This window comes from Alternaria postmessia (assembly GCF_024291825.1).
Source record: "Alternaria postmessia strain BMP 2775 chromosome Unknown scaffold_47, whole genome shotgun sequence".
Taxonomy (NCBI): domain Eukaryota; kingdom Fungi; phylum Ascomycota; class Dothideomycetes; order Pleosporales; family Pleosporaceae; genus Alternaria; species Alternaria postmessia.
The window spans coordinates 98,181-109,951 of record NW_026260120.1 but is presented as its reverse complement, the minus strand read 5'-3'; the positions used below and the strand labels follow the sequence as shown (position 1 = coordinate 109,951).

The 11,771-nt window shown below is 54.5% G+C and overlaps 1 protein-coding gene across 1 annotated transcript; it reads left to right on the top strand.

Moving 5' to 3' along the window:
- Window positions 1-1,241: 1,241 nt before the first annotated feature.
- J4E82_007215 (uncharacterized protein) lies at window positions 1,242-10,168 on the top strand (the record flags this gene model as incomplete). The annotated part of the gene is made up of 5 exons (XM_051733462.1): window positions 1,242-1,449; window positions 1,498-4,224; window positions 4,307-5,536; window positions 6,003-6,301; window positions 6,386-10,168. The coding sequence occupies 5 exons, from the start codon at window positions 1,242-1,244 to the stop codon at window positions 10,166-10,168; spliced, it is 8,247 nt and encodes a 2,748-aa protein (XP_051586785.1).
- Window positions 10,169-11,771: the final 1,603 nt, after the last annotated feature.

The window sequence follows — 11,771 nt, the reverse complement described above, 5'->3', positions numbered from 1 at the left end:
CATGAGCGCATCTGACGACATGCTCGTCTGCAGCATAGGTAATCTACTCATCTATGTTGATTGGGGCGTGCAGCACCGAACTGCGAACACGTACTGACAATAGATTCGCCCGCTACCTTGGGTAATCTTCCTCATCCTCTTCGCCTTTTCGAAAATCCTCGATAGCCGCTGCATAATCGATTCCACCTATCGTCGGTTGGATGCACGTCACCAATGCTCTAGGTCGTAGATTGGACGTGGCGAGGAAGTCTAGTCGCAGCATCGCGATCTGGAGCAGCGACTAGAGTCGACGTCACCGGATGCCCCTCCACGCCGCAATGCTTTTGCTTTGTTGTACCAAGGATTTTGGTGGTGGGGTCACGATGGTGTCTTCTTTGTGAGCGTCCCACGTCGCCAGGTACGACTTGAGTCGGGTCGGCCCTCATGAGTTAGTCGCTTAGTGCTCCCCGGGCCCCATGTGCGTGCCACGCCACGTCACTCAATCCATCAACCACCTCACTTTTTCCCTCTTTGCCATGACTCTCCCATACGTGCCCATGCATGCCCCTGCAGCGCCGGCCCTCCCTTGGGTGTCGAGAAGGTTGTTAGAAGGGCAGACCTTGCTAATTGATGCTTTGCCGCACTTTACGCTCTCAGGCCTTCCGGTGCCGGAAATTTGGCCGTTGAACCCAACGCTGCACCACGATCCACGCTGGCGACACAACTGCAAGCTAAAGCGCCATCGAGCCAATAATCGAAAAGCCATCGCAGCGAAAACCCCACCTTCCGGGCTTCCAACTCTATCAACCTGAACGAACTGCGTTTCCCTACGTGGACCAATTAGACATACAGGCCAAACTCGCCTTCTCAGCGTGAGCCTGTGGAAGCATGCGCGCATGCCAATCCGAGGCTTACCGAACCATTGCGCCCACAATGCGAGGCATCTCCTTACGATTTCTCGCATCATGTCTTGTGACAGTTGTCCTGCACCTCTCTTTCGTCTGATCTCAGTGCTGCGTCCAGCTTTGGCCGATTGAAGCCACGCACGTTGCATACCTCCACCCTCTGTGCTTTCCGTCTAGACTGATCCGTTTCTCATTCGTCTCTCCGCAATCAATGCTCGCACCCCACGTCTCATGTCGCCATTGCATGCCTACCTTTTGTTGTCATCAGCTATGGAACGAAGAAAACATCTATAGCGTGTAGCACAACTTATCGAACATCTGGTTTCAAAACACCGCATTGACTTTGTTTGATCCACCATGCGCCAGTTCGACAATGTCTCGATATCGCCATGGGCGAACCCATACGCCGGCCCCAACACAAACACCGGCAAGAACTTCTATGCTACCGCGCCCCAACCACCGGCTCAACCTCTCTATCGCCGGGTGGTTGCGCCTCCTCCAAAATTCTCTTATACGGGCGTTGCACATGTAATTGATGATAAGCGCACCGATGACGATCAAGCAGGTATGCTTGGAATACGTTATGTCTAACATGTCCAATTGACCATTGTAGAACCAGGAATCGCCTCGACAGCACCAGATGCTTCAGATTTACCACCTGTGGCAGAAGCCACGCTAGCAGAGGCCGCACCTCCAGCCATACCAGAAGTACCTCCCCCAGGAGAACCTTCGATAACAACAGATACACCTGTAGCAACAGTCCCAGCAGAAACTATACCCGAAGACCCACCGACACAACAAGCAGAGGCTGCCTCCAGTAGTGGGGACGATGTTGTGGCAGCCGAAGTTGTGACTGAGGATGTTAAAGATGAACCTCCGGGATCAAGCGATGCCACGAGCGTTGAAGTATCACCGCCTCCACCAGCTTCGCCAGTACCGGTAATAGGGCTGCCGACATCAGAGGTTTTGCCAGTACCCCCTAGTGAGCCCGTGCCTCCTCCGCCGCCAGCACCACCAGCGGATGCAACACTTGAGCCTGTAGTCGTTGAGAGTGAGAAGAGTGGTGAGTCCGAGCAGGCCGCTCAAGAGCCCCCGAAATCCCCAACTGAGAAGTTTGTCCATTTTGCCTCTGACACCAAAGACCCAGACGCCGCAAGTATTGGCAAGAAGAAGAAGTATGGTAAAGGCAAGCCCACCGCGTTTGTTCGTCCTAGAAAGCCATCGAAATCCGTTCCCCTTGCGTCGCCGCCGAAGGACGGAAAGAAGAATGCTATGGTTCCAATCAGCATCATGAAAAAGGAGCGAAGTGGTTCAATGTTCTCAGCGTTCACTAGTGAGAAGTTGATGAAGGGGGATATGAGGAAGTCAGGAGGAAAGAGAGGCAGTGATGACGGTAGTATATCACCAAGTGACGACGGGTCGGTCGTGATCATCGACGGAGATGCATCCCCTTCGGTCGTCTCCGAAAGCGTTATCATCGAGGAACCTACCGAAGCCGCTTCAGAATCGATCGTAATCGAGGCCGTACCGCCGCCACCACCGCCGAACGATACTCCAACTGTAGAAGACGAGGTTGCTGTTGGTGAGGATACTGTGGAGGCACAGCATGAAGCAGCAGTCACAGACAGCCCTACCACCGAAGGCAACGAGCCTGTCGTTGCCGAGTCCCCTACTGAAGCCGTAGCAGAGGAGACTACCGCAAATGATCCTGTAATCGAAGACACCCCTGCCTTTTCGGACGAGCCGACAGCAGATGCGGGTTCCGAAGGACCTGCTGCGACACCAGAGCCGCCGGTGGAAGGTTCAAGTACTATGAGTGAGGATACAAAGCCACCCGTCGAAGCGGAACCTGAAAAAGAACAAGCTTCGGCAGACGGTGTAGATGTGGTTGAGCCCAAGGTGGCCTCTTCAGACGAAGAGCAACCAGTCGAAGCGGAGAGCCCTGCTGAAGCGGCACCAGCACCAGCACCGGCGGAGGACTCAGTTGTGGGCGAGGCTGCTAGTGAGTTAGCAGCGGAAGACACGACTACCGTTGGGGAATCGACTGCAATCGAAGTACTACCCTCTGCTGTAGAAGAGGCACCCGCTGTCGAGGAACAACCTCCTGCTCCTGAAGAAGCTCCGGTGATCAACGATCCGCCAATCACCGAGGAGACTTCTGCTGTTGGAGAGGTGGAAACATCCACAGCTGAAGAGACACCCAGTGGCGAAGTAGCATCATCTGGTGAAGAACCGACCTCTGCGGACATACAAACATCGGCTGAAGAGGTACCCGCGGCGGACGAGACAGTTGTTTCTCCAGAATCGGCTGACAATGAGGAACAATCTGCTCCTGGAGATACTCCAGTCACTGAAGTCACCCCTGTTACTGAAGAGCCATCCTCGGCCGAAGCATCGCCTGCGAGTGAAGCGGCACCGGTTGCTGAGGAGACAATTGCCGCCGTTGAAGAGGCTCCTCAGGCTGATAGTACTTCTGATGCTTCAGACACGCCCGCTACTGGAGAGACTTCTTCTACAGACAATCCCACCGCTGACGATACCCCGCCTACTGAAGAACTACCGGTACCCGAAGAAGTCTCAGCTGTGGATGGCACACCTACTGCCGAAGAAGCATCTGCAGGCGAAGAAGCACCAAAGGCTGAAGACGCCATCGTTGTCGACGAGGTACCTGTTACAGAAGAGATGCCAGCCAGTGAGGCCACTACTGTCACTGAAGCGGTACCTTCGTCTGATGAATCGCCAGCTGCTGGTGAATCAGTCGCTGTTGAGGAGACACCGGCTATCGAGGAGACACCTGCTGCCGAGGAGACACCTGCTGTCGAGGAGACACCTGCTGTTGAGGAGACGCCGGCTCTTGATGAATCACCCGCTGCTGAGGAGACACCTGCTGTCGAGGATATACTTGTTGTTGAGGAAATACTAGCTGCTCAGGGAGCGTTAGTTGCTGATCTAGCAGAAGATGCCGCCGTGTCAAAGCCGGAACCGGATGCTGCTCAAGAACAGTCCCTACTCGAAGGGAATCAAGATGTCGAACCATCTCCTATCGCAGATCAGGAGGCTCCAGTCGAGACCTTACCGATTGAAGAACATGCAGACGTTGCGTCCCAAAGTACTCCGAACGAAGAGGAATCTCAAGGATCTGAATCTTCAGCTGTCGAAGATGCCGTCTCCGAGCCTCCCGTTTCTGAAGAAGTTCCAGAGCCCGAGACAGTTACGTCCAGCGACCCGCCATCGACTGAGAACGATGATAAGATTGAAGACACAGATGCTGGAGAAGTAGGAAATGCTGAGTCAGTGGTGGCTGTGGCTGAGTCAGACAACTTGAGCGCTGAGATTACGGGTGAGTCCACTTTCGGTTCACCATTGGATTGCAGGCAACACGGAGCTGCATGTCTTTGTTATCAATGCTAATAATATAACAGAGTTACAAGCCGATAGCACGATCGAAGATCCAGTCGCAGTGGACGCCAACGAACCTATCCCGGCCGAGAACGCTAGCGACATAACATCTGGTGAAGGCAACAGTGAGCCTAATACTGTGCAGGATGAAGGCAAGGTGCCCACGGAAGAACAGGAGGCTACAACGGTCCCTGAAGAAGCAGACCCAACAAGTGCTTCTCCGCCGACTGACGACGACTTGGCGACAGCTCCTCCCGAGAACACCCAAGCAACTGAAGTCGTGGCTGATGTAACACACGACGAGTCTATTGTACCGACAGAAAGCGTCGCCGATATGGGAGATGCCAACTATGAGCCGAGTGAAGAGGCGATCATCGCGCCCATCGAAGTCGTGACAGCAGAGACTGAAGCAAACGGTGAAGATGTGGAGGCCACAGAGACCATGCAAGACATTTCCGATTGGGAAAAAGACGAAGATAACGTCAGCGACCTAGAGATATCTAACTGGGAAAAAGACGATGCCGATGCTTCATCGCAGGCTGGTGAGAGTGAGACCAACCCTTCCGAGCACCAAGACTACGAAGACGACCGCATCGCGCAAGAAGCATCTGAACCTACGCCAGAGACAGAGAAGCCATCAGATCAGCAAGAGCGCGAGGAGCAGGTCCAGCAGATCGACACTGAAGCCTCTGTTCCACCCATCGATGTCGCCGTCGAGGACGATGCAGTCCCCACTGAAGTCACAGAGGCAGAACAGACTGTCGAAGACACATCCACGACTCGTGAACCAGAGGTGTCAGAGCAAAATGATGTTACGCAACAAACCGAAGACCAGACAAAGGACGAGGAGCCCTCATCCTCTGACCCGGCCGCAGAGCCTCCTGAGCCACCGGAGACGATCACTCCAGCTGATACAGCCGCAGCTGATCAAAAACCAATTCAAGTCGAAATTGACACGCCCAATCAAGACGATGTTGAAGCTGCGAAGTCGACTACGGGTATCGAGGATGCCATTGGCACAACTGAGGATGTGTCTGCACCAACAGAACCCCACTCAGATCTTAGCCAGCCAGATGCATCAAAAGAGAACAACATCACCGATTCAAGCACAGACGCACAGGAGGATGCGACTGCACATGAATCGCCAGCCGATGATCTGGAGCCAGCGGTGAACGACGAGGCTGCCAAGGACAGCGAGCAAGCCATAGTCTCGGCTGCACCCGATGACGTGGAGAATCCAGACGCATGCACAGGTACGTATATGCTATGTTTTTTGTGTTTCACATCTTTATGTCGTATGCACTTCTTTTCGCTGGCTCAATTACGCACGTTTCCACGATAGCGCGCCCTTGGGCGGCGAATCGGGCTAGCGAGCAGCGGTGGGAATACCCCATTGGACGCCCCATATTTTCCTCTGGCCCACCTGCCAGCACATTCTGCGGACTTTCTGCCACCGCTGCGACTAGCTTATCGTCACGTGGAAGCCTGTCTGTCGCCATCAAATTCGGGCTGCGACACATGCGTCGCAATTTGTCGACGTCCCAAGATGCGTGGTTTTGCTCCGCGCTAGCCCTGCCGCTTGTGATTTGGCTCCCGACATCCCCGTCACATCTGAATCTCAACTTCTTTTTTTTCTGTTATTGTACTTCTACTTGCACACCATCGACATTTCTCTCCTCTCAAAAGTGGCCATGCACCACAGCGGCTGACCCGGTGTAGCCGAGACTGAAGCAGCCCTACCCAACCTCGACGACACCCCGGACGAATCATGCGCAAGCATCCCAGCTGACGCGACCAGCGAAGTCAGCCCAGACCCTGTCTCAAAAGAGGCTGACGTTGATACGCCCATTGAACAACTCGCGGTTGAAGAGAGTCACACTGAAAACGCCGTGGGCGATCCATCTGTTGTTCAAGTTATTCCCGAAGAGACCGACCATGATGTTGTAGCGAACATTGCGCTAGCAGAAGCCGAGCACGACTCTGCACCAGACATGCCGGCCAAGAAAGCACCGGAAGTGGTACGTACGGGGATGCGATTGATTTTGAATTGTCATACGCAAAACTTTGTTCAGTCTTTGATGATGTATACTAACCACTTATAGGTTCCCGAGGACGTTGGGTCTGAGGAACCTCAACCTTCGGAGGTTTCCGTTGACTCTAACACCGGGCCATCGCCGGATGATGAGTCAGCAAAAGAGCAGGATTCTGATGCGGGAAGTGAGTCTGGATCTGAGTCCGAAGATGATGACTGGTCAGGGTCGGAGGCATCTGCTGCGCCTTCTGCATCTGAAGTTCCACAGGTCGACGACACGCCTGACTCGGCACCCGCTCAAGATGAAACAAACAATGCCGAAGATGCTCCGCCGAGTGAAGACGCTGCCGTCGCTGCTGTAGAGCCTGACGCTGCGGCGGAGGATCATCAGTCAATCGTCGACGATGGCGCTGGTTCGGATGACGACTCTGCTTCTGAGCTTTCCTCAAAGGCCCAAGAAGAGGAACAGAGCTCTGTGTCGGTAGAGGAGGCTGCCAATCCCGATGACGAAGAAGTTGCCGAGAGCCCAGAGTCACCAGTAGAGTCCGCCCCAGTCGCGGATACGCACCCAGGGTTATCGCTCGAAGTCAATGTCGCAACGTCTGAGATCGTCCCGGAGGCAGAGGCTCCTACATCAGAGGTCGATGATCCATCTGCTCCCGCTCTCGAACCAGTTTCGGAGGAGGAGCAAGCAGGCGACGAGGATGACGCCAGTGCTGCCACCCAGGACGATTCTGCCAACGACGACTCTCTAGTATCAACAGAAGGCTCCGCCGAGCCTGAAGAAGAGGCGCCCGCAGTTGTTCAAGTGCCCGAACCGGCCGACGAACCCAAGGGTGAAGAAGAGGCGCCCGAGGAAGATGAGGCTGATGATGTCTCTCTGGTGAGCGAATCCGACAGCGAGAGCGAGGCTGGAGAGTCTGTCTTGCCACCGGAAGACGATGTAGAGGCTGATATCGACGCTACTCAAACTTCAATTGACTCGGAAGAGGTAGACGCTGGCGTACCAGAAGCCGAGCAAACAGTGATCGACGAGGTCGCTGATGCTGAGCCGCAAGCATCTGAAGCGGGGGATGTACCTGTGATTGAGCAAGAGGCGGAACAGCCCACTGAACCAGAAACGACAGAATCAGTCGCAGCGGAACCTGATGCGGAGCTAGTTGAGCCAGAGGCTGGCGTGAACGAGATTGACGAGGCGTTGGCCGACGAGGTGGACGAGGCGCAAGAACTGGCGGCGACACCAGTTGAGGCCCCTGGAGAGGAGCCTGACATAGCCAAAGAGGACGAAGCCGCCGAACCTGCACCTCTAGAGGAATCAGATGATGGTCAGCCTTCATCTCCTGTTGAAGACGCACCAGATTCACTTGCTGAAGAGGCCAATTCAAATGATGGCTCCGAAGCTGCAGAGGAAGATGATGAACCTTCAGCGGTTGACGTGAGCGAAGAGAAGGATGACCAGCCGGAGGAAGCCCCGTCCGCACCGGAGCCAACACCAGCAGAAGATACACCGCCTGAAGAGGCTGCTGCAGAGGCGGTAGAGGCACCTGTGGAGCCCGCTGAACCAGTAATCGAAGAAGCCGTTGTAGAAGAAGCTGCCGCAGTCGTCCAAGACCCACCTTCCGAAGCAGAGTCAGAACAAGCAGCCGAAGAACCCCAACAGGACGAAGAGCCGGTACCTGCGCCTTCCTCTGAGCCCGAGGAAGAAGAGCCACAGGCACCACCCGAGGAAGCCCCTGTTGAAGATCAGCCCGAACCCGAGGAGCCAGCTACTGCTGAAGAGCTCGAGCCACCAGCTGAAGCAGCTCCAGAGGAACCCGAGGAGCCAGCTGAGGCGGTATTGGCTCCAGAGCCAACCCCAGAAACTGAGGAACCCGCTGAACCAGCGGCGGAGCCAGAAGCCGAGCAAATTGTGGAGGACGGTGCCAAGGAGGTCTCGGTACCAGACCCAGAAGTGGAGACGGAAGAAGTCGTAGCGGAAGTGGCCAATGAAGATATTCCTGAACCTCAACCAGCCGACGATGCCACGGCGGAGAGGTCCCTCTATGTTGGTGAAAGTCCGAGCAGAACTCCACCGCCACCACCACTACCTGCTGTCGTTGCCGCGTTGGTTGACAACAGCACTGATGACCATATGGTCAGGGAGCGCGATTTCGCAGTCGAAGATGAACCGTCTGCCGACACTCCCAGTCGGGAGAAGACTCGTCGTCGATATTCGCACTCCCGTCGCGAGAGCCAGCATCAGTCCAGCCGTAGGCGAGAAAGCGGTGCTAGCACCAGGGAGCGGCCAATAATGCCATCTTCGGCTGTTCCTGATGCGCCAAGGACAAGACGGCGCGATAGCATGACTGAGCGCGAAGCTGAGCGAAGAAGGGAAAGACTTCGCGAGGCTGAGAAGCCTAGTAGTGGCAGCGACAGAGAGAAGGCCTATGAGAAGGCCTACCCCGAATACCGCTCACGCCACCGAGAAACTAGGGGTGAAGAGAGATACAGCAAACGTCAACCCACCGAGGAAGTTGACGAAGAAGCTGAAAGACAAAAGCGACGTGAATTACGACGGGCCGAGAGAGCTGAAAGAGAGCGTCTCGCTGCAGCAGACGCTGCCCGCCTGAAGGCTGAGGAAGAAGCAAGAAAGTTGGAGCATCGTGAAAGACGTCGTGCAGTTAGGCGTGCCGAAGAGGAGCTTATGAGGGCAATGGAGGAACGTAAGAAGCTTAAAGAGGAGAAAAGGCTTGCGATGGAAGAAGAGGAGAGACGTCTTCGACATGAGAAGAGACGGCAGCGGCACGAGGCCGAGAAGGAGGCAAGACGCTTGGAGCAGGAAAAGATTGAGCAGGCTGCGCGTGAAGAAGAGGAGGCGAGGAGGCTACGGCGGCAAAAGAGGGCGGAACGAGAAGCAGCCAAAGCGGCTGGTTTGAAGCCAAAGGAAGAGTTGGTTGAACTTTCTCGCGATGCTGCCAGACGAGCAGCAGAGGAAGACGACGACAACGCCTCCCCTCCCCCTCCATTGCCACCCGTAGGCGACGAAACACCACCTCGTAGCGCGCCGCGCCGACGCTTGAGTACTCGAGAGACTCCACCAAACGTGAAGCGCGGCAGTCTTTTCGGTGGCATCTTTGGTCGCTCAAAGCCTGATCCTACTCCGCCTAGCTCGAAACCATCCAGATCAACTCGCGCCCGTGCGAACACGCTGGAGACGACGCCTGTCAAGCCATCGCGAAGAGAACCTGAAGCCGAACGACCCTCAAGCAGAGATCAATCGTCAGACCAGAGCCGAGAGCGTCCCGAGCGCATGCACCGCAGTCGGCGTCACTCACACAGTCAACGTCGCTTCGCTTCTGCTGAGGAGGAAGCTGACTACTACAAATGGAAAGAAGAGCGACGTTATATGCGCCGTCCCGAACATGAAATGTCTGGTGGACGAGATGGAGGGGTTTCCCTTCCGCCGCCGCCTCCGCCGCCTGAGGATCTACCTCCCCCACCACCAGAGCCTTTCGAATATGAGCCAGAGCCAGAGCCCGAATCGTTTGAGCAGGCTGAATCGCCCGTGATCGAGGACGCAGCTGCCGTCGTCGGTGAAATCTCAATCTCAGACGAGGAAAGACGCGAGCGCCGTCGAAGCAGGCGTATGTCGAAACCGGAAGAACGCCCCAAGGCACGCCGTATTTCAGTCGTCGAGAAAGAGAGGCCATCGGGTCGTCGAGTAGAATCTGATCGGCCCCGCGCTCGAGATTATGGCGATGACCGGCCAAGACCGAGACGTGGTGAGACGGACCGACGTGACAGGAGGAAGAAGAAGGAAGAGTCAAGCGGCCTTAAGGGGCTGTTTGGAGGTTTGAAGAGGAGAATTACGTGAGTTTGCAGTACACAGTCGAGCCACTATTGGATAGGTCCTTGTTGGGACAGACATCAGGCGTTTTGGATTGGGCGGGATTGTTCTATACCATTGACGGATCTCGTTTCATCTTAATCAACAGGGCGTCGGCGTTAGGTATAAGCATAAGATGGGTGGGCATCTGTACGAGTATGTCTGTATGTCCTTTTCTATTAGATCGATCGACAGACCTCGCGAGAGGCACTTAGTTATTATATACGACTCGCTTAAGCGGTAACACTATACGTATCATCATTCACTAGTACGGGATGAATACCTGCCATTCTTGTGTGCGAACTGCGTTTGACAAATTTTCACGCCGAAGAGATTTGCCGCCGCTTCCTTATTCGAGAGGCATGCTTGTGATCTACTGAAGCCAGTTGTGATGAAGCTGCTAAGGACAGTCCGTGAACAGTGGATGCACGGCACCAGAAACTTCAGGAGCGGCAATGACTTTCCATAGCATTGAACCCAAGACCATGGAACTCGCGGCAAGGATTGTGGTGATCTAGAAAAAGGCATTGTCATGGGCTGACAGCGTGAATGTTATGCTTCACAGCTCAAGCCGATTCCTCATTCGTCATCTACATCTCGCATGTCTTGTCGTTAACACTTGTATCAGTCCTTCTACCATCCAACATGCCACACAACATAGTTGAGATCGATTTGCGAGGACAAAAGAGCGGTTTGCTACCAATCGCGCGGGTTGTCGACTCCTTGAATCAATTGTATCGGTTTCCACTCGACGACTCGGTGACTTTGCACAAAAGGGCTTCATTCAGAGTGTGAAGCAGCGATGATTCAAATGAGTTGAACACTTCATTAAGTCGATAGTACTACTTTCTAGCGCGTGGCCGTGATGTTCCCAAGTAGGTCGAACAAGCCCTTATGGCGGCACTGGTGTTGACCCTTGCTGACACGGGACACGGCGTTCGATGCATTCCAGCCGCGATGCACGATCCAGCTGGCGTGCAGGGGTGCAGTGCAATGATCTCAACCCGTGGACACAAGAGCACCTGCAGCACCAAGCCGCTATGGAAGAATACAAGATGAAGCCGGGATCCTTCTCGATAAAGCAGCCCATACGTGTAGGATTAAAGATCTGAAATATCAACCATGACATAAGGAAAGCGGGTTATCTGGGCCCTCCCTTCAGCAATCGCAACATCTGCACCTACACATGAAGTCCTCCATCCACGTGTACTGCGTGTTGGCGCTGAAAGTCGTACTCACAGCTTATCAAGCCCATAGCCTGTCGCTGGTACTGGGATCCTTCGGATGCTCGCTTAGCAGTGGGCCTCATTTCTTCAGCAACATTCTGCGCATTACGAGAGTTGTCCTTCCAGGGCAAGCAAAGAGCACGTCAGAGGATTACTAAAGTCCTCATGTACAACTCGACCAGCCTTCTTTAACCAAGAGTATCGAAGCATACTTATTGATGTAAAAACATTTAGATGACAAGAGATCGCAAGTTGCAGGTCGTATCTGCAGACCCTTCGCATGAGAACATGAGTTTCGCAGATCATACCCACCGGCCCAGCCTACTCGGACATGCCACAAACGGGTCTTGCACCGGACAACACAA